The sequence below is a fragment of the Trichosurus vulpecula genome, chromosome 3 (assembly GCF_011100635.1).
Source record: "Trichosurus vulpecula isolate mTriVul1 chromosome 3, mTriVul1.pri, whole genome shotgun sequence".
Lineage (NCBI taxonomy): Eukaryota > Metazoa > Chordata > Mammalia > Diprotodontia > Phalangeridae > Trichosurus > Trichosurus vulpecula.
Genome location: NC_050575.1, coordinates 42,768,459 through 42,789,748, shown reverse-complemented (window position 1 = coordinate 42,789,748; position 21,290 = coordinate 42,768,459). Strand labels below are relative to the sequence as shown.

The window sequence follows — 21,290 nt, the reverse complement described above, 5'->3', positions numbered from 1 at the left end:
AGGTTTATTTTATCCCTGTAGATCATCTGGTACAACTTCTAACCCATTTATAGAAATTTATTAATAGAGTTATCCCTTCCACATTGCAGGAGTTAGAGGTGCAGCACCCCTGTGAGCTGGAAAATTTGTGTAAAAATTTTTAACCATCACTTCATACCAGAGAAGCAGTCTGAATTATTGAGGTTTTAAAAGATAAAATATGTTGATATTACACAGTACTATATATGCTTCATACATTTCTAAGTTTCTACACTTTTTTTGTGTTGTATGCTGGCCTTCACATGTCATCTGCAGCTTCTGCAAAATTTCCATTTAGTTTCTTATGCTGATCCATATATATCAAAACCTTGATGGGGAAAGCCACGATGTGGAAGGGATAACTGTACATGCTATATACAAATCACTGTGCAAGGTAGTGGATATAAAAACAATCCCTTCCCTCTAGGATCTCTACTAGGAAATATAACATCTAAACAGACAAATATAATATAGTTTGAGTACGAAGAGAGCACTAATAGAGGGATAAGGAAAAACTTGTAGGAAGTAGCACATGAACTTAAACTTGAGGAAAGCTAGGGATGAATATGGTTGTATCAAATGAGTCAAAGTTGAACGAGCCAATTAATAAAAGATGATATATTATGGCCACAAAAACATAAACAACTCTGTAAGGCTTGAAAGCACTGAGCAACAGAATGAGTAAAGATGACTTTAAGAAGTCTAATGATAAAAAGCATGTTTCTGACTTCTTGTCACAGTGAGCATGGAATAGAGGTGTAAAAAGATATAAATTTACAATACTGCCAATGTGTTGATTTCTGTAGCGTGACTACTTATTACATAAGTATAGTTAGGAAGGGCTTCTATTACAGAGATGTAAAACAAACAAACAAAAAAAAGAAAGCGAACAGTTATCAATGAAACATTTTAAAATACCCAGAAGAGGGTAAAAGTTCAGAAGAGGACCTCAAAAAGAACTGTTTTGTAACTATTACATTAAAATTAATATATGCTTTTTAAAAAGTATATGTTAACAGACGTTAACAGTTTTACATATAATCCTTTTATCTGTTCTTCATAGTTTATTGGTGTTTAAAGTCCACAGAATAAATTTAAGAAAAAAAAAACAGAACACTAGGGATACATAATATTTAATTTAATGCCAAATTAGAAACTTGATAAAGCCTATAAATATTTTTGCTACATAGCTGAGATCTGAAGAATTCCTAGTCTAGTAATGTCTATTAGATGACAGTACTGATAGCATTTACTGGAAAAGAATCAGCAGTTATCACACTTTTGATACACTAAATATATTTACTAAAAAGAAGAGACAATATAAGGTGGTGCAATGGATAGAGTGCCAGGCCTGGAGTCAGGAAGACTCATCTTCCTGAGTTAAAATCTGGCTCCAGAAACTTACTAGCTGTATGACCCTGGGCAAGTCGCTTTATCCTGTTTACCTCAGTTTCCTCATCTGTAAAATGAGCTGGAGAAGGAAATGGCAAACCATGTCAGTATCTTTGCCAAGAAAACCCCAACTGAGGTCATGAAGAGTTGGACATAACTGAAATGATTCAACAATAACGAAGAGCCAATGTTAGCCTTTGACAATGCATGTCAAAGGGCTGACTAACATCATAATTAATTCCCTATCAAGAAGTTTTCAATATAACATGCTGAGGGAATTTTCCCATGGGAATATATTTCTGACTTTATGCCAAATTCAGGGTCAGTTTGGCTAGAATATAGAGTATATGAAGAGAAGTACTTTGAAATAAGCCTGAAAGGTATTTTCATGGAAGATGGATTGGAGAGAGAAAACACTGGAAGCTGGGAGTACTTACTAAGAGTGTATTATATGCTAGGCCCTAGGATTACAAAAAAAGGAAGGAAATAATTTCAACTCTCAAGGAACAATGCAGCATAAATGTAAAGTAAATACAAATATACAAAGTAGTCACATACAAAGCAAGGTGATAGGGAAGGCCCTAGCAATTGAGGGGACCAGGAAGAGCTTCATGGAGAATACGGTCCTTGAACTGTGTGTCTTAAAGGAAGAAAAGGATTCTTTGCAATGGGGATAAGGAAGAAGTACATTCTAGGAATGAGATGAGAAGATGAGAAACAAAGAAAGGAGATGGGAGGGTCAAGGGGTGAGGAACACAGTGTAGTCACTTAACAAGTGTTTATTAGTACTTATGTGCAAGGCACTGTGCTAAGTCCTGGGGATACTAAGGAACAGAAAAATAATGTCTTTGAGGGACTTAAAGGCTAGAAAGACAGGCTGGGTCCAGACCATGGTTTTAAATATTATCTTAGATGCAACAGGAAGCCACTGGCATTAGAAGAGGCAGTCAGATTTGTCCTTGAGGAAAATTTGGTAGGATAGACTGGAATAGGGAACAGTATCAAGGCAGGGAGACTGAGATGCAATGAAAATCTAAACTAAGTGAGTAGTTGAATGAGTGGACAAAAGAGGTCAGATCTGAGAGCTATTGTGAAAGAAGAAACAAGAAGTGACAACCGACTGGATACGTGTGGTAACAGAGTAAGGAGTCCAAGATAATGGCAGAGAATACTCTAGAAAGACGGTATCTTTGAAAGAAATAGGAAAGTTTGAAAGAGTGTTTTGGGGAAAAGACTGAGACATATTGACTCTGAAACATCTCTGGGACACTGATCTGAAATGTCTGATAGGCAACTGGTGATGTAGAGACTGGACACACATATCTTGGAGTCATTTGCAAAGAAAGAAGTTTAAACTCATGGAATCTGATGAGATTACCAAGAGAGAATAATGTAGAGAGAAAATAGAAGAGGAAGTAGGAGAGAAACTTGGGGAACACCCACACAGTTAGGGGGCATGATATGAATTATGAACCAGTAACAGACTTGGGAGGAACAATCAGACAAGTAGGAAGAGAACCAGAAGAGCATAGTGGTAGTAACACACAGCCTTAGAGGGTAATGAAAAATGAACTGAGAAGTAGGGGTGGGGGAGAGGGGGAATAAGCAGCAGAGGGAGGTTTGGAGATAGGTTGGGAAATATAATGAGTTGTTTTTATTTTAGGATTTCTGTGTGACATTCAGCTGGAAATGTCCCATATGCGGTATGGTTCTGGAGTTTAACAGCTGAATTCCTAACCATTCCTTAAAGGCCTACTCAAATGGTATCTCTCCCTCAAGAAGCTTCTCTTCCATCACCCTAGTCTTCCCCCAATAGAGTAGAAAGAGGACTAGCTCTGGAGTCAGAGGAACTGGGTACACATTCCACTTTGACCTTTATTATCTGTGTGACCTTTCAGTTTCCTTAACTGCAAATGAGGAATGTGGCCCAGATGGCCTCTGAGATTCCTTTCATCTCTAATTCTATGCTCCCTCAGACCTCTGTAACCTTACAAAGCACAATATAAAGTAATATTCTGTGTTATAGTCAACTGTTTTTCAACACTACTAGACTACACTGAGTATGACTTGAGTGCACTGACCATCTTTCATCTAATCTCTATCCAGAGAAGCTAATACAATGTCCTGCCTGTCAAATAATAATTGCTTAACGTATCTCAGTCCCTTAATCTCTCTGTGCTCTGGTCAACTCTAAGACTAAAAGCTGCAGAGAAGGTGCTGACCTGTACTAGTTGAGGAAATTTCTTTATTTAGGGTGTTCTATACCAATGAAATCACAAATTTAGTCTCTAACCCCTACTATATAGAAATGGTATATATTAAAATGGGATTCTATACTTTTATATCTGTAATCACACAAGCACACTCATTCACTTTGGCTCTCAAGCCTTTCTTATTTTATTTATAATCCATAGTATTCTAACAGTGGTTCCAACGATATTTTCCAAAGTTGGGGGGGGGGAAGCTGATAATATATTTAACTGCCTAAATACACACAAGAGAACATGAAAAGAATGCTTAAAAGCTAATTCTTGTATCCTCATGATTTTTTTCAGATCTGAAGTTTAAGTTGTGCAAATATTTATCTGCGTACCTTCAAGACAATGAAGTTCAAATTAAGCACTTTAAAGGGGAATTTTAAAAATTATATTTCTTACCTCTAAAGAAAAAAAATCAGCATAAAAGAAAACTGGGACAATTAATCAGGAGCTAATTTCAACTTTAACATTTAACTTTATACCAGCCTAGCATAGAACATTTTTCTAAAGTGATTTTTATATTTAGTTTGTTTTCTTTGTTCTTTTCAATAAAACATTAAGAAAACAAAAAAGCAAAATAATACATTTCGGCTGTGGTTTTTAAGTCATTTTAGTTGTGTCCCCAAAACCCTATTTGGCGTACTCTTGACAAGGATACTGGGGTGATTTGCCATTTTCTTCTCCAGTTCATTTTACAGATGAAGAACTGAGGCAAACAGGATTAAGTGACTTGTCCAGGATTACACAGCTATAAATTATCTGAGGCTGCATCTGAACTCAGGTCCTCCTCACTCCAGGGCCTGTATTCTATCCACTGTGTTACCTAGCTGCCCTCATAAATTTAGATACAGATTAATTTGTAGCTTTATATAAAACTATAAAGCTTTATAAACAAAAGTGCACTAAGATTTTTTGGGATACCATGTCTATGCACTGTCTCTACAGCCCCCACCCCCAAAAGATTTCTTGTGTTATTAGGATAGCTTGTAACAGAAAATTTGGTTAATAAATTATCTCTATGAAGATAACCTAAAAAAGTCATACCTTGCTCTTCATAGCTGAAGAATATGGGCCCAAAAACAATCCAGGTAAAATTTCCTAAAAGAAAAATTAGTTACAATTACCAACTTAAGTCCACAAATACTTATCAAATTTAAGTTTAGGACAGGAAGAAAAGCTTCTAGTCCAATCACTTCATTATACAGATAAAGAAACAAAGAGGCCAAGAGAGGAAATGACTTGCCTGAGGTCACACTATTAGTTCAGTAGCAAAGACAACATTAAAATTCAGTCCCTGACTCCCAAGCCAATGTCTTTTCTACTAAATCACACAATTTTTATATTATGTTCACTGATTTGAGAGTTCTTACGGAAGTACAAAATACGTTCCAAAGCTTTTTGTTATTTAGAGCAACCAACAGCTGAAACAAGTAACGAAAATGTGTCCTATATGCTAATATTAAAACATTAAAACAGACTTTAAACCTTACCTTTAGGAACTATATTTAGAACTCATTTAAACAGCTAGTTCTAATAAAAACATTAGATATGTAAGAATGCCATCTCCATATCCTCATAGCCTCTTATTTTCCATTCCTTGCTAGATTCTATGATTGAACTGGAGGAAAAAAACCAAATTCCTTTTTAAGCCAATTCAAAAGCATTAAGGACATTGTGATGGCAGGAATATAGTTACTACTGTACACTCAACAAAAACACCATACATTTAATATAAAAATTGTATCTTTTGAGTCTAAATAGGCAGCCTCAAAAAATGCTGGTGTTAAATACAGGTATCCATTCTACATAAACTCAAAGCATCAATTTATGAAGTCAGAGACTTGAGAGAGCAAGTAAATATTTACTCTACAAAAGCTGGAGAATTCTCACCCTGGTTATGTGTTAGATGATAGTACCTACTCCCTAAATGTAATACAGCAGTACAGCCCTATTAAATATCATAAATATTTGTACCAAAAAGGGAGAAGCAAATTGAAAATGACTGTGTCTTATAATGCATGCTTCCCAACATGTAGGAAAGCTAGTCAATAACTTAATTCCTTTCATATCAAAAGTTTCAAATTCAGTATGTTGAGGGATATTTTCCCATAGGAAATTAGGCACAAGAGAAGTCTGCTAGAATTAATATATGACCTAATGTTTTAAATGGTTATAATTATTCTCATTTTACAGAACTGATTTACTCAAGTTCATACAAATTAGACAAGAAAATCTGTAGCTGAACCTCAAACCTATTTTCTAATAATCAGTCAAGATGAAGTCAACAGGCTTATTTTCTAATAATTAATCAAGATGATGTCAACACTGTAATACTTTGGTCTACATTCTAAGTAGAAGATCATTTACTCTCAACTGGGCTGGTCATCTGAGTTAAGGATCTGATTTACTTTAAGCAAAGGGAGAATTAATGCATTTATGTGACAAACCTGAGCTTTAAACTAAACAAAAATTAAATGGACTTAAGGTTAACATCATACCTGCATCTCTCGCCTCATGGGATAGGTCCAATCCTTAAAAACACACACAAACCAAAAGTTAAGTAAAAATTTTCCCCTAATTTAAAAAGCAAAAAAAAGTTATAAAGCACTATATGACTTTTAAAAAAATTTTGTTATATATAGATTATTAGATAATAATTTTATTTTGGCAATGCTATTTACAAGTACCAAGAAACAATAACTAAAATATGTAATTAGAGTGAACTTCTGGAGATGCGATTCTGATCTTATTAACAGTACACAGCAATATGTTATCATTAATCATATTCAAAAGACTAACAATACTCAAAAGTGTTTCAACATTTATCCTAAAATTACAGTAGCAAAAGAACCAGAAGTTGAGCCTAGATCCTTTCATATTTGATCCCATCCTCCTCCCAGTGTTCTTTAGAAAAAGCACTGAGGAGAGGGAGTAAAATAAGAGGAAGATGACCAGGATTGTAAGACTACTGGAGATAATACCAGGATTGGTAGAAGGAACTGGACCTTTTTGGAAGAAAAAATTTAGAGTGGACAGGATAGCCCTCTTCATTTATGAGGGGCTGCTAAATGAAAGAGGGATTAGACTTGTCCTTCATGGCTTCAGAGTCTCCAAACAATATCCAGCCTAGTGTAAAATTGTAGATGCTCATTTATTAAAGAAAACATTTCTTCTTTTTCTATTTATTTGCTTTGCTGTGTTGTATACAAATTCAATAGCTTATTGAACATTACTATTACCTCTGTGTTAAAGGCAATCTTCTTTTTTCTTCCATCTATTGCCATTAAAATTTTAATATTTTATTTTTCCCAATTAACATTCATTTAAAAAATTTTTTGAGCTCCAAATTATTTCCCTCCCTCCCCCACCACGAGAAGGCAAGCAATTTGATATAGTTATACATGTACTGTCATACAAAATATATTTCCATGTTGGCCATGTTGTAAAAGAAAACACAGACCAAAAAAAACCCCCAAAATAAAGAAAGTAAAGAAAAAGTATGCTTCAATATGCATTCAGACTCCATCAGTTCTTCATCTGGAGATGGGTAGCATTTTTCATCATTAAGTCCTTCAGAAATGTCTTGGATCACTGTGTTGCTGAGAAAAGCTAAGTCATTCACAGTTGATCATCATATATTACTGTTACTACGTATAATGTTCTCTTGGTTTTGTTCATTTTGCTTTGCATTGGTTCACATAAATCTTTCCAGGTTTTTCTGAGAGCATCCTGCTCATCATTTGTTATAGCACAATAGAAACCATCACAATCATACACAACAACTTGTTCAGCCACTCTCCAATCGATGGACATCTCCTCGGTTTCTAATTCTTTGCTATAAATATTTTTGTACGTATAGGTACTTTTCCTTTTTGTTTTGTTTTTTTTCCTCTCTTTGGGATATAGACCTAGTAGTGGTATTGCTTGGTCAAAGGGTATGATGCTTTGGGCATAGTTCCAAATTGCTCTACAGAATGAATGAATTAGTATACCACTTCACCAACGGTGCATTAGTGTCTCATTTTTCCCATATCCACTCCAACAACTGCTACTTTCCTTTTCTGTTATATTAGCCAAACTGATAGATATAGGGTGGTAGCTCAGAGTTGTTTTAATTTGTATTTAGAACATATTTTCATATGATTATAGATAGCTTTGATTACTTCATCTGAAAACTGCTTGTTTATACCCTTTGACAATTTATCAACTGAGGAATAGTTCTTATTTCTATAAATTTGATCCAGTTCTCTACGCATTTGAGAGATGAAGTCTATATCAGAAAACATGCTATAAATTTTTTTCACATTTATGATTACTATGTGTCTCCCTCTATCCTATTTTCCCCATTTATCCTACTCTTGCTCTCCTTTTACCCTGTCCATCCTCAAAAGTAGTCAAAAGCTTCTGAGTAACACCTCCCCCAATCCTCCCTCCCTTTTATCAGTATCACCCTACCCCATCCCTTTCCCCTCCTACTTTCCTATATGGGAAGACATATTTCTACATCCAAGTGAGTCATATATTATTCCCTCTTTGAGCCAATTCCAATGAGGGTAAGGCTCATATACTCCCCCTGCTCTCTACCTTCCCCATCACTGTAGAAGCTTTCACACTACCTCTTTTATGTCAGATTATTTGCCCCCTTCTACCTCTCCCTTTCCCCTTCTCTCAGGGCATTCCTCTTTCTCATCCCTTAATGTTATATTTTTTAAGATAATCATCACATTGAACTCATACCTATGTTCTCTATGTATACTCCTTCTAACTGTCCTAACAATGAGAAAGTTTCAAGGAATTATAAGTATCACTTTCCCATGTGGGAATGTAAACAGTTTGACCTTTTGGAAACCCTTATGATTTCTCTTTCCTGTTTACCTTTTTATGCTCCTCTTGAATCCTGTATTTGAAAGTCAATTTTTCTATGGAGTTCTGGCCTTTTTATTAGGAATGCTTGAAAGTCCTCTACTTCATTGAATATCCACTTTTGCCCTCTGGAATATCATATTCCAAGCCCTCTGATCATTAAATGTAGAAATTGTTATGTCTTGTGTTATCTTGAATGTGGATCTACGATATTTTAATTGTTTCTTTTTAGCTGCTTGCAATATTTTCTCCTTAGCCAGGGAGCTCTAGAATTTGGCTATGTTATCCCTGGGAATTTTCATTTTGAGATCTCTTTTAGGAGGCAATTGGTGGATTCTTTCAATATCTATTTTACATTCTTGTTCTAGGAGATCAGAGCAGTTTTCCTTAACAATTTCTTGAAAGATGATGTCTAGGCTCTTTTTTAGATCACGGCTTTCAGGTAGTCAATTAATTGTTAAATTATCTCTCGTGCATCTATTTTCCAAGTCAATTTTTTCCCCAATGAGATATTTCAATTTTCTTCTATTTTTTCATTTTTTTAAATTTTGTTTTATTGTTTCTTTATATCTCATAAAGTCTCTAGCTTCCAATGGCCCAATTCTAATTTTTAAGAAATTATTTTCTTCAATGAGCTTTTATACTTCCTTTTCCATTTGGCTAATTTACTTTTTAAGGTGCTCTTTTCTTCAGTGAATTTTTGTATCTCTTTTTCCACTTGGCCAATTCTGCTTTTCAAGGCACTTTTCTATTCACTGGATTTTTGTACCTCTTTCAGCATTTGGCTTATTCTGTTTTTTAAGGTGTTGTTTTCTTCAGTTTTGTTTTGTTGTTGTTGTGTGTGTGTGTGTGCCTCTTTTACTAAGCTGTTGAATCTTTTTTTCATGATTTTCTTGCATCACTCTTGTTTCTCTTGGACTATTCTGTTTTACAAGAAGTTGTTATCTTCAGGGTTTTACTGTGCTTCTTTTTACTAAGCTGTTGACTTTTTTCATGATTTTCTTGCATCACTCTCATTTCTCTTGCCAATTTTTCTTCTACATCTCTTACTTGATTTTTAAAATCTTTTTTGAGCTCTTTCATTGCTTGAGACCAATTCATATTTTTCTTTGAGGTTTTGGATGTAGCAGTTTTGACTTTGTTGTCTTCTGAGTTTGTGTTTTGAATTTCCCTCTGACCATAGTAACTGTGGTCAGGATCTTTTTTCTGCTGTTTGCTCATTTACCCAGGCTATTTCTTGACTTTTAACTCTATGCTAAAGTGGGGTTCTGCTTCCAGGGTGTAGAGGGCACTGTGCCAAGCTTCAAGGTTTTTTTGTGCAGCTGTTTTAGGAGCTAATTCTGGGGCCCTTAAGTTTTCGGTTTATTAAAGGATGTATGATCTAGGGAGATGTGTGTATATTATTCTCCTGGCCTTTGCTCTGGTCTATGAATGACCACCAGCTATCTTTTCTGTCCTGTAACTGTGATCAGGGTCCCAGCTCCCCTGAGGCCACAAGCTCTAGTGTACTAGTGTTCTCCTTGCACTGGAACTGAACCCAGGACTTGAACCCCAACCCAAGTATGGGCAATGCAACAGTGTCCTGCCCTTGATGCCAGCACAAAGGACCCCTGTAATCTCATTCTGACCAGTTGTCTGACCTCCTTACCATCTGTGGGCTCAGAGGTCCGAAAACCACCACCTGGGTTCAGTCCTCCAGCCTCTTGTAAGCGCCCACAATCAGCAGTGTCCCTACCTCGCTGCTTCTACACTCATCCATTGTGTGCTGGTTCTTTCTTGCCCGCTGCTCGCTGCAGCACAGCTGGGTCTGGCATTCCTTATCCGCAGAGGTTCCCTAGATCTTCCCCAAGTCAGATGCCCAACTGTGGCTGGGGCAGAGGCAGCCTCTCAAACCAACTAATCCCAGGGCTTTCCATTTGTCTTAAATTGTCTCACAAAAAAGAGGGAACAAAAAGCTTTTACAATGGAGGAGAAGGGGGGAGAAGAGGGGGCGTGAGTGAACTTTACTCTCAATCAGAATTGGCTCAAAGAGGAAATAATATACATACTCAATGGGGTACAGAAATCTATCTTACCCTACAAAAAAGTAGAAGGGGAAGGGGATAAGAGAAAGAGGGGCAGATGGGAGGAAGGGGTAGTCAGAAGCAAAACGCTTTTGTGGAGGGACAGGGTGAAAGGAGAGAGAGAATGGAATAAAAGGGTAGAGGGAATAAAGGGAAATAGGATGGAGCAATAGTGACTGTGAAAAAAAAATCTGAAGCAAGTTTCTCTGGGCCTCATTTTGCTAACATACAGAGAACTGTGTAAAATTTATAAAAATAAGAGCCATTTCCCAATTGATAAACGATCAAAAGATATAATCAGTTTTCAGATAAAATAATTAAAGCTATCTATAGCTACATGAAAAAATACTCTAATTCACTATTGATTGGAGAAATGTAAATGAAAACAATTCTGAAAAGGTACTACCTCATACCTATTAGACTGGCTAATAGGAAAGAAAAGGTAAATGACAAATGTTGGAGGGGATGCGGGAAAAATGAGACATTAACGTGCTGTTGACAGAGCCCCAAAGGGCTATAAAACCATGCATAGCCTTTGACCTAGGAATACCACTACCAGATCTGTATCCCAAAAGAGATAAAAAACCAAAAAGGACCTATGTGTACAAAAATATTTATAGCAGCTCTTTTCTGGGAGTAAAGAATTAGAAATTGAGGGGATATCAATTGGGAATGGCTGAACAAGTTGTGGTATGTCACTACGACGGAATATTATTGTACTATAAGAAATGATGAGCAGGATGATCTCAGAAAAAACCTGGAAAGACTTGCATGGGTTGACGCAAAATGAAATGTACTGGGTACAAAGTAACAGCAATACTGTAAAATGATTAGCCGTGAATGACTTAGCTATTCTCACAATACAACAATCCAAGACAACTCTGTGAAAAATGCCATCCATCACCAGAGAAAGAACTGATAGTGTCTCAATACAAATCAAAGCACACTTTTTTTTTAAACTTTCTTCATTTTTCTTGAATTTTCTTTTGTCTATGTTTTCTTTCACAACATGAATGTTATGGATATGTTTTACATGACTACATATATATAACCTATATGGAATTGTTTCACTTCTCAATGGAGGGGGAACAGGGAGGGAGGAAATGAGAGAATTTGGAACTCAAAGTTTTAAAAACAAAAATTGTTTTTACATATAACTGGGGAAAAATTAAATACTAAATAAATAAAAATAAAATAAAATTAGCTTTCCTTAACATGAGAAAAAGTGCTTGACTTGCCATTCTTGTTTCCAGAATATTTCAATCCCAAGTAGGTCACTATCCCCCCACTAATCATACTTTCACCACTCTCTTAGTACCTCCCTCTCTAAATCTCTTGTGTAAATCTCTTCTCCCTTTTCTGACATTTTGTCTTTCAACACTACATCACCCAGTTTATCCTGTCTTCTCAATCTAGTTTTAAAACTATAAATTGAGTGGCTCAGTGAACACAGCACCTGCCCTGTCAGGAGGACCTGAGTTCAAATCCGGCCTCAGACACTTGACACTTACTAGATATGTGACCTTGGGCAAGTCACTTAACCCTGATTGCCTCACCTCCTCCTTCAACCCTCTCCCTGCCCCAAAAATACCCCAAACTACAAATTGTTCAGTTTTACTAAGCCTGTGCAAAAGTCATGGGTGATAGCGTCCACAGTTCAATTCTTCCCTTGTGCTAGAAATAGCTAATCCTTTGGCTAAATAAGAAATGCAGTACACCAAGTTAATACTTCAACAACCTTTTTCTATGTTGGTTGACTTCCAGCTTATCACTGTCCTTCCCAAAATGTAGTGCCCAGAAATGAATAAACACTCTAGAGGTGGTGTGACCAAGGCCAAATACGTTAAGACCATCAACTCACCAATACTGCTCATCTCAGGTCTATTACTGCAGCCTCATATTCCATTAGGATTTTTTTTTTGCTGCTATATTATCATCACACTACTGACATGTTTCACTATCAGATCATTAACCCCCGCTCCCCATCTTTTTCAAAATGATATTCAGCCATACTTTTCTATCTTGTTCTTAAAAAAAAGCTTTAATGACAAATTTTATCTTCAGTCATTTCCAAGTACTTTCACATTGAACCCTCCCCTCTCCTGTGACAAAGAAAAACAATCAAGCAACAAAATTTAATACAGAAACCTTTCTGAGACTATGTTCTGTGCCTGTAGTACCCCCCACCTTTCTGCCATGAGGGGACAAGGTATGTTTCTTCACCTCTCCCTTATGGACTTTACTTCATTACTTCAGAGTTCAATTTCCTTTTAGTAGGCCTGACCTGACTCAGACTAGAGGGGGACTGGCCTATGCCTGATAATTGGAATGAAAAGAGACTTGTAGATCATTCAATATTAACAAAAGGATATTTACTTAGCCACAACAGAAGAATATTCAACAAGGACATATACTAAGGCCACCCGAGCTGGAGTTGCCCATTGTGGTCCACTAATCAAACACACTTTTAAGTTCCTCATGGCTGTTTTCTAGTCTAACAACCAGGAAGTGATGTCAAAAGCCTGTAGTCCCCCAAGCTGTTCAGTTATCAAGAAAGGCTTCAATATCTTTCATGAAAAAATTTGGCCTTAATATGCATTGGGGCACAGGGTTAGAACATCGCTCCAACCATAATCATTACAGTTCTTGTGTATGTCATTCCTTTGGTTCTGTTTATCTCAAACTACATCACAGATCAAAGATTCAGAGTAAGAAATAAACTTTGCAGTCAATCATATCTATTTTACAGATGAGAAAACTTGACAATTCATAAATTTTTTTTTATTTCTGACCTCAGAATTTTCATTCTCTTGAATTCTTCATATTTTTGATTTACTAATGTACAATAATATTAAATTTCTTGAAGTTCTTTGCTACCACAAAGTGCTGCTCTAAACATTAAGGTATATACTGAACCTTTTTTTTCTGTCTCTGACAGTTTAGTCATTTTTCTTTTATAATTCCAATATAATTGTAAATCCGACATAATTTATAATTCCAAATTGATACTCAAAATAGCTTCATTACTTTACAACTCCAACAATAGTGGGTGGATTGAGCCTGTCTTTTCAACATCTCCAACATTCTCTATTGTCTTTTTTTTCATTTTTGCCAAATGACATAGAGTGAAGTGAAACATTAGGGCTCTTTTAATTTGCATTTTTTAGCTGATATACACTATCCCTTTGAGGGAAATGAGCCAATCTAGAGCAGCTCTAGAAGCTCTTGGACAGGATGGGGCATTACAGCAGGGTGGGCTTAAAAAATCCACCAGTGTCCCCCCTAAATTGTTCTCCATCCCCTATACTCAGCTTTGTGTAAAACACCACACACCTAACCCACTTGAGAGATGGTGACATTGACTTCTTCAGAAACCCGGCTGAAACAGATACATTAAATTCTAGCTAGTCACCAGATTGAATACTCTCTGCCTATTATTTAGTAAATCATGGTATATTATTAGTTGCCAGGTAGTATTCATAGTACTTAACAGTGAGAGTGGTTGTAGAGAAAAGATGCTTCGTTAACCAACTGAGCTATGGTATTGAGCTACTTGACTTGATTATTTGGAGGCTGAAAAAAATACAGTCTAAATCTTAACAGCAGTTTTAAAAAAAATCCAAATAATAAGATCCCTCCGATCACAAAATGGTAAGACGTAATATGAATTAAAAAAAGGCTACTTTAGCTTTAAAAAAAAAGGGAAGGGGCACGAACTGTGAAAAGCTGCTCCACGGGACAATCCCAATAGATAAGAAAAGTTGATAATTATAAATGACCACATGACTACATGCCCCTCAATGCTACACACTTATTCCTTGTTGTATATTCTGGATATCAGACTGATATCCATTCATCACCAACTGGTGATGTTTGATGCAAATATTTTCCCCATTTTATCTCCTCTTATAATTTTCTCTTCGCTGCTTTTATTCATGTTTTTCATTTTATGTAGTCAAAATTATCTTTTACAATGTCCTGTTTGGTTAAGAATTCTCCCTCTAGTCATAATTTCACTAATACACATTTCTGTTTTATAACCAGATGATCTCTACTCTATAACCTGAAATCTCGTTCATATTTTATCTCATTATTTCTCATACGATTTCAGATCATTTCTTCTTCTAGACTAATTTTGTTATCTTGTCTAGTTCAAAAAAGTCTACCTTTACTAAATTATTAGTACAGCACTAAATTTGTAAGTTATTTTAGGCAGTACAATCACCTTCACTAAACTGGCAGGGCACAATCCTGAGTAGTAAATCTCTCTACAATTAATTATATAAAGTGGCTTTTTATTTTTTTGCCAGTCTTGCAACTATATTTCTGTAAATCTTATGTCTTAATAAGATAATTTCCATATATCTTCCCTGTTGTGTGGTTATTTAGAATGGTTATTTCTCTTGACATCATTTCTTTGGATTTTTTTGTTAATACAATTTCAAAATTCTGATTTTTATGGTTTATTTTGTAGGCTACTACAAAGAGCTTTTCTAAGCACACCATTAGGTCATTCACAAAAGGGACAGTTTTGACCCCTCTTTGCTCATATTTCTATCTTCAATTCTGTTCTTCTCTTACTACCAGAACTAATTTTTAGTGAAATAACAGTAGTACGATGGGGAATTTCTGCTACACACTCCTCTTTTCTGAGAGGGTCTTCTTCCCTGCTCATCTGAAGTTACCTGTATACCACTATCCCGTAAAAAGATTCGGCTTTTCCTGCAAAAGCAATCCCCGCTACATGTATTAGTAATGCCACTGCATCCTCTCTTCAGTAAACTGCCTCCTCTATCATCCCTTCTCACTTATCTTCAATCTCTCCCTGTCTACAGATTACCTACAAACATGCCTATGTCTCCCCTACCCTCAAAAAACCCTCACTTGATCTATCTGTATCTATCTGTCAGTTACTGTCCAATACCTCTCCTACCTTTTGTGGCTAAATTCCTCAGGAAGGCCAGCAAGTGTCTCTATTGCCTCTCCTCTTATTTTCTTAACTTTCTATAGTCTTGTTTCTGACCTCATCTTTCCTCTGACACTGCTACCATCTTGGTTCTGGAGGGCATCATCTCATAACTAGATTGTTGCAATAGCTTCATTAATCTGCCTGCCGGACAGATAATCTTCCTAAAGTGGTCTTCTAAAGCACAGACTTAAACACATCACTGCCCTACTCAGTAAACTCTAGTGGCTCCCTATCACCTCCAGGAACAAACATAAAATCTTCTATACGGCATTCAAAGTCCTTCATAACCTGCTTCCTTCACCTTTCCATTCTTTTCACACTTTACACTACACCCTTCCCTTCACCCATGTACCCAGCCAAGGTACTCCATCTCTCAGTTGTGGGCATTTTCACCTGATATCCCCAAACATAAAATACTCTCATCCCTCCTCATCTTGCCTCATGGCTTCCCCAGCTTCCTTCGAGTTCTTGATAAAATCCCACCTTTCACAGGGAGCCTTTTCCAATCTCTCTTCAGAACTAGTGTCTTCCTACTGTTTATTTCCTATTTATTCCACATCTATCTTGTTTGTACAGTCATTTGCATACTGCCCCTCCCAAGATTGTGAGCTTCTCAAGGGCATGGACTGTCTTTTGTCTGTCTTGGTATCCCCACTGGTCAGCATGGTATAGGTGCTTAATAAATATTTAATGACAAACTGACATAGTAAGCCCTTAATAAATGCTTGTTGACTTGACTTGAAATATGATTGGAGAGGTAGTTGGCAGCTCAATTGTCTTAAGATTCCAGGCTAATGAGTTTGTATTTTATCCTAGAGACAGGAAGTAGTCACTGATGGGAAGGGGAGGGTCAGATTTGTTTTAGGAATATCAATTTGGCATCTGTGTGGAGGACAAACTGGAGGCATGGAGATCAATTAGTAGGCTTTTGCAATAGATATGGCAAGAGATGACAAGGGTCTGAACTAAAAAAAAAATTGTATGCGTGAAGAGGAAAAAAATTCCAGAGGTATGGAAACAGGATCAACAAGACCTAGGAATTGGTTGAATGGGTAAAAGGGGAAAGGTTAAAAATGGGGGGGGGGGGGGGGGGGAGCTAGGGTTAACTCCAGGATTTGGAATCCGGAGTTTCTGAATCTTTAAAATGGGAGTGGTAACTGTAATAACTATCTCACAAGCCTGTTAATAAAAAAATCAAATGTAATAAAGCATATAAGATGTGTTGTAAACTTTACATATAATGCAATATCAATATAGCTAAACTACTAAACCCCTCTCAGATCTTTTTCACTTCTCAATCTTGTACCTGTTTCTGAAACCAAGAGTAAATATCTAAGCTCCTTGAGGGCAGGTACTATTAAATTTTTTTTTTTGTATTCCCAGTGGCCAGAACGCAATTTATCAAATTTACTCTAATATTATATTTTGCTCACCATTCTAACTTGCTGAAATCTTTTTGCATCCTGATATCCAACATGTGGCACTTGAAGTTAGTTTTTCATGGTGCTTTACCATTCCTAAACTTGGCAGGCATTTTAATTCTCCTTCATGTCCTTTTCAATGCCTACTGCTCTACCTCAAGGGACAGCTAGGTGGTGAAGTTGATAGTGTGGCCAGGCCTGGAGCCAGGAAGATCTGAGTTTAAACCTGGCCTCAGACATTTACTAGCTGTGTGACCCTGGGCAAGTCACTTTACCCTGTGTGCCTCAGTTTCCTCACCTGTAAAATAAGCTGGAAAAGGAAATGGCAAACCATTCCAGTATCTTTACCAAGATAGGACCACAACTGAAAAATAGCTATACAACTTTACCTTACCCTTCTTCCCTTAGGGTCTAATGTTGTCACTCAAGTTATTAGTTGATCATTGTGATAGCTCAAATTTTAGACATAAAGTATTTGCCTAAAAGTCCTACTGTGTAAATATCCAAATAAGGATTATTACATAAATTTCACGTTGCTTAAATGATTTTTAAAAATATAACACAAATGACATTATAATGCTTTCAGTTCTTAATAGCACCCCCCAAAATTTGCATACTTAAGACATCTATTACTTATCTTCCTAACCTCGTAAAAGGTTCTTAAAAACAACTGACTATACTGCAAATGTTACTTAGCTCTTTTTTTCCACAAGAAAACAAGGATTTAAAAAACTACTATTTTTCAAAGTCTTCCTAGGACCTAGGTAAATTGCTAGGTAATGACAGTAAGAAATTTTAATGTGCAGCAGTGAACCAAAATGTGAAGAGGTGATTCTGATATCAAAAGATAAGCTGTCATGACAGAATATCTAAACTTAATTAAAAAAAAAATCTGATACAGAAAAGCCTAGACGTGGTTCTACCAATACACATTCTTGAGTTACTTTTTTCCTTCAGGCCTTCTGATTTCCAGAAGAGAGCAAATGGTCAAATAACTGCACACACCAGGCTCATCTTGAAATAATTCTTTCATTTGTTTTCTCAAATACATTTTTAGGTTCAATTTGGGATTTGCAAAGTTTTGGTCGCTAGTAATATTAGATTTCTTTCTAGCATCATACATTCATACTTCTGAAACCAAGAAATTGTTTCCACATGTTCACTTAGACTTTAAAGAAAAATCAACTGTAACGTGCACTTTAGGTAAACCACAACAAATACAGTAAACACAAACAAAAGGTTTGGCTACGGAAGCATTCTGAAATATCTTCAAGTCACCTTACTCCCTGTGTTAGTCTCAAAGAGACAAAAATTTTAGATGGAAATTCTTAATCATCTCCCTCCTCCCCCAATCAGAATTCCACCAAACTTTGGAAAATTACAAGTGTGCTTGTAAAGTCCAGAGGCCTTTGGCGACAACTTTGGACTATCTGCCCCAGGAGGGACTGGCCGAAACCGAGCCTGGCTTTCAATAGGGAAGAAGCCCAAATCCTTAGCCTGGCTACTGCCTGGCGAGAGGAGCGGTTTTCGGCCACGCTCGTCTCGGAGCACCGCAAAAAGAGGCGCCAGGAGGGAAGACAGCGCAGTCTGACCCGCTCTCTGTACCCGCCCTGGTCCGCGGAGAGGAGCGATCTAGGGGGGGGTCATCGCTTCAGCTCAGAAGCGACCCCCGTTCGGAGGAGGTGTGTGGAAGGAGCCAAGCTGAGGCCTGGGGACCGCCCCTAGGCCGGACTGTGACGGCGTGAAGGCCTACCTCCGGCCAGGCAGTTGCCTGATACTTCCCGGGCCCTGACTTACCTCGGCATCTTCTTTGGACTGCGGTAGGGTGGGAAACTCCAACTTCACGTCCTCCATTGCCCCGGCCAGCTGGCTGGTGTGGTCCGGAGGGCCACCCGGCTGTCCAGCCCGTAACCCTCAGGCAGGTAGCGACTGCTGCAGCAGACAAGACGGCCGGGGTGGGAGGGGGGAATGCAGGCTGGCTACTGACACACGAAGGCCACTAGTTCCCGGACACTCCGGTGGCGGCGACGGCGGCGCAGCTGAGCGTTGGGTGGCTCGCGCTCCGCCGCCATGCTGTTCCTCCTCACCCCACCCCCCTACCCCGCCCCTTCTGCCTCCTGCACTCCGAAGCGGCACGGTTCAGTTCAACCCGGCCTAGGCAGAGCCCTAGACCTCCCACCTCCCGTCCAACCAACGCAGGCCCACGTAAAGTGCGGCCCTACCCTCCCGCCGCCGAGTGGCGCTGCGCCGGCCCTGGCCACGCCCCTCCTCCAGTCCGGCCGGCTGAGCTGACGTAGACGCGCGCGCACTTTTTCCTGCGCGGGCCGCGGTTGGGGAGGCCGAACGAGCGGACTCAGGAACTAGGTCCTGGAGGAAGCTGGGCGGCCGGGCTCCCGCTTCCTAGCCCAGGAGTGCCAAGTTAAGCTTTTATCTAATTGCCTAAAATGCCGTCCCACAGGATGACCCCAACTAAATGGGAAAATTAAGGAAGTGATGCTAGCGTTTAAGGTGAATCTTGGGTTTCTTTTTCTCACTTTGTGCCGATTGCCCCACCTGCCTCACGCGCATGAAAAGTTGTAGCCTCAAGTATTTCCGTTCCTGTTTCCATAAGAGCACAAAAGAACTAAACCCATTTTAGTAACTTCAGTACATCTCGAGAGGCGGCACAGTCTGAGTCATGAAGAGGGGTTCAAGTTCTGTCTCTGACATTATGGCTTTATGACCCAGGGCAAGTCACTTAACCTTTCAATGGCCCCAAGAAACTCTCAAGACCATAAATGGCGAAGCAGATAGGAGATATCTATTGGCAGATGATGTCTCTACCAGATCTCCGGAAAAATGAAATAAACTTAGTTTAAGAAAGACGCAAACTGCGTCTTGCAAAAATGCCACACTACTCATGACATGTAATAAACTTTCTGTAGAGTTTTTTAAAAACTAGCATAAGTAGTGAAAATATCCTTAAGTAGTAATGTGAAGGAGCGTAGGGAGATGCCGCTGAAGAAACCCCTTCAACGACGCAAACTGGCAACTCGCCTTACTTTCCGATCTCGAGTTTCATTTAAGTGGCCCTTCACTTCAAGCTGCCAGTACAGGTCAGTCATGCCTTGAACTTTTGTGACTAACCTCTAGTCTGATATCTGATGGACTTTTTTTTTTCTATTATGCCCATCTTTTTTTTTTCTTAAATATTTATATCGATTGCCTAAAGTGTCTGAAGGAAAAATTAAATCCCTTTCCCCTCTCAGTTACAGTAAGAGTGGCAAGTAACTGAATAGAGGAAGACATATTTGGACTACAGTAGATCAGTTTATGTTCACAAAGAAAGGGAGATCCTTTGGTCTATCCTTATTTTCCTGAAAGGAGGCCAAGAGTTAAAGTGACTAGCCCAACATTATACCAGCAATAGGCGATACTTGATCTTTTCCTTAAGTTTTAACTAGAAAACAATCCTAAGAAAATTTAAGTTACCAAAATATTTAAATAGCTTGCATTTTTTCAAGATGTAGCACCATATATTTTATGTAAGGGTTGAAGAAAAAAGGTTACCCCTTACTATTAATGTTTTATTATATCAGAGTCAAAATCTTTTAAAAACAGCCAACTCAAAGTAGAATGTATATGATTTAGCTGATTTTTGCCTATTAAAGCTAATTAACTAAAGTAAAATTTAAACACTTTTTGAGTAAACTGGAGCAGGAAAAAAATAGTTTCAAGGATCTATGATCTGGGGTCCATCTCAGAATCCATCCCAGGCAGCCCAGTGGTGAAAAGAAGCAATAAAAAAAAAGGCACCCGCCCACCCCCTACCCCTAACTCTAGCCTCAAGGCTATCCCCAAATCAGGAACATTGGCAAGAACTTACATTGCCAGGGATGCCTCCCCACCTTGTCTTCTCTCTTCATCCAGGCTACTTGACTCCAAGAGCCTGGATAATATAGAAGTACCACTTGTCCTGCCACTGAACCCTCAGATCCTCTCCACTTTATCATCTACTCTGCTTCTATTCCCAGCAGTCCCCAGGCACTGCTATCTTAACTACTTACTCAACCTAGGGATCTCTGGACCCTGGAAATCAGCTCCATTGTTGCACAGTTAAGACTTCAAGACCTTTCCATTTACCTTGTGTTCTATTCCAAGGTGAGCTTCTTGTGAACAGAGACTCTCAGTTCTACCATTTGTTATCACCAAAGCTTAGCCCATAATAAATATGCCTTTACTTTTGAAATCGAAGTAAAATGAGACACTTGCAGAACATATGACAATTAACAAAAAGGTTTACTTAGCCTTGGCAGAGGAAGGAAAT

The 21,290-nt window shown here is 38.0% G+C and overlaps 1 protein-coding gene across 1 annotated transcript in view; it reads right to left on the bottom strand.

Annotated features, from left to right (window-relative positions):
* Positions 1-19,212, bottom strand: part of STYX (serine/threonine/tyrosine interacting protein) — a 42,118-nt gene extending 22,906 nt beyond the window's left edge. The window contains exons 1-3 of the mRNA XM_036748505.1: positions 18,782-19,212; positions 6,167-6,199; positions 4,713-4,766 (exon numbers count right to left, since the gene is read on the bottom strand). Of these exons, the coding sequence (XP_036604400.1) occupies positions 4,713-4,766; positions 6,167-6,199; positions 18,782-18,838 (144 nt within the window). The 5' untranslated portion in view covers positions 18,839-19,212. The remainder of the gene's footprint in view (positions 1-4,712; positions 4,767-6,166; positions 6,200-18,781) is intronic.
* Positions 19,213-21,290: the final 2,078 nt, after the last annotated feature.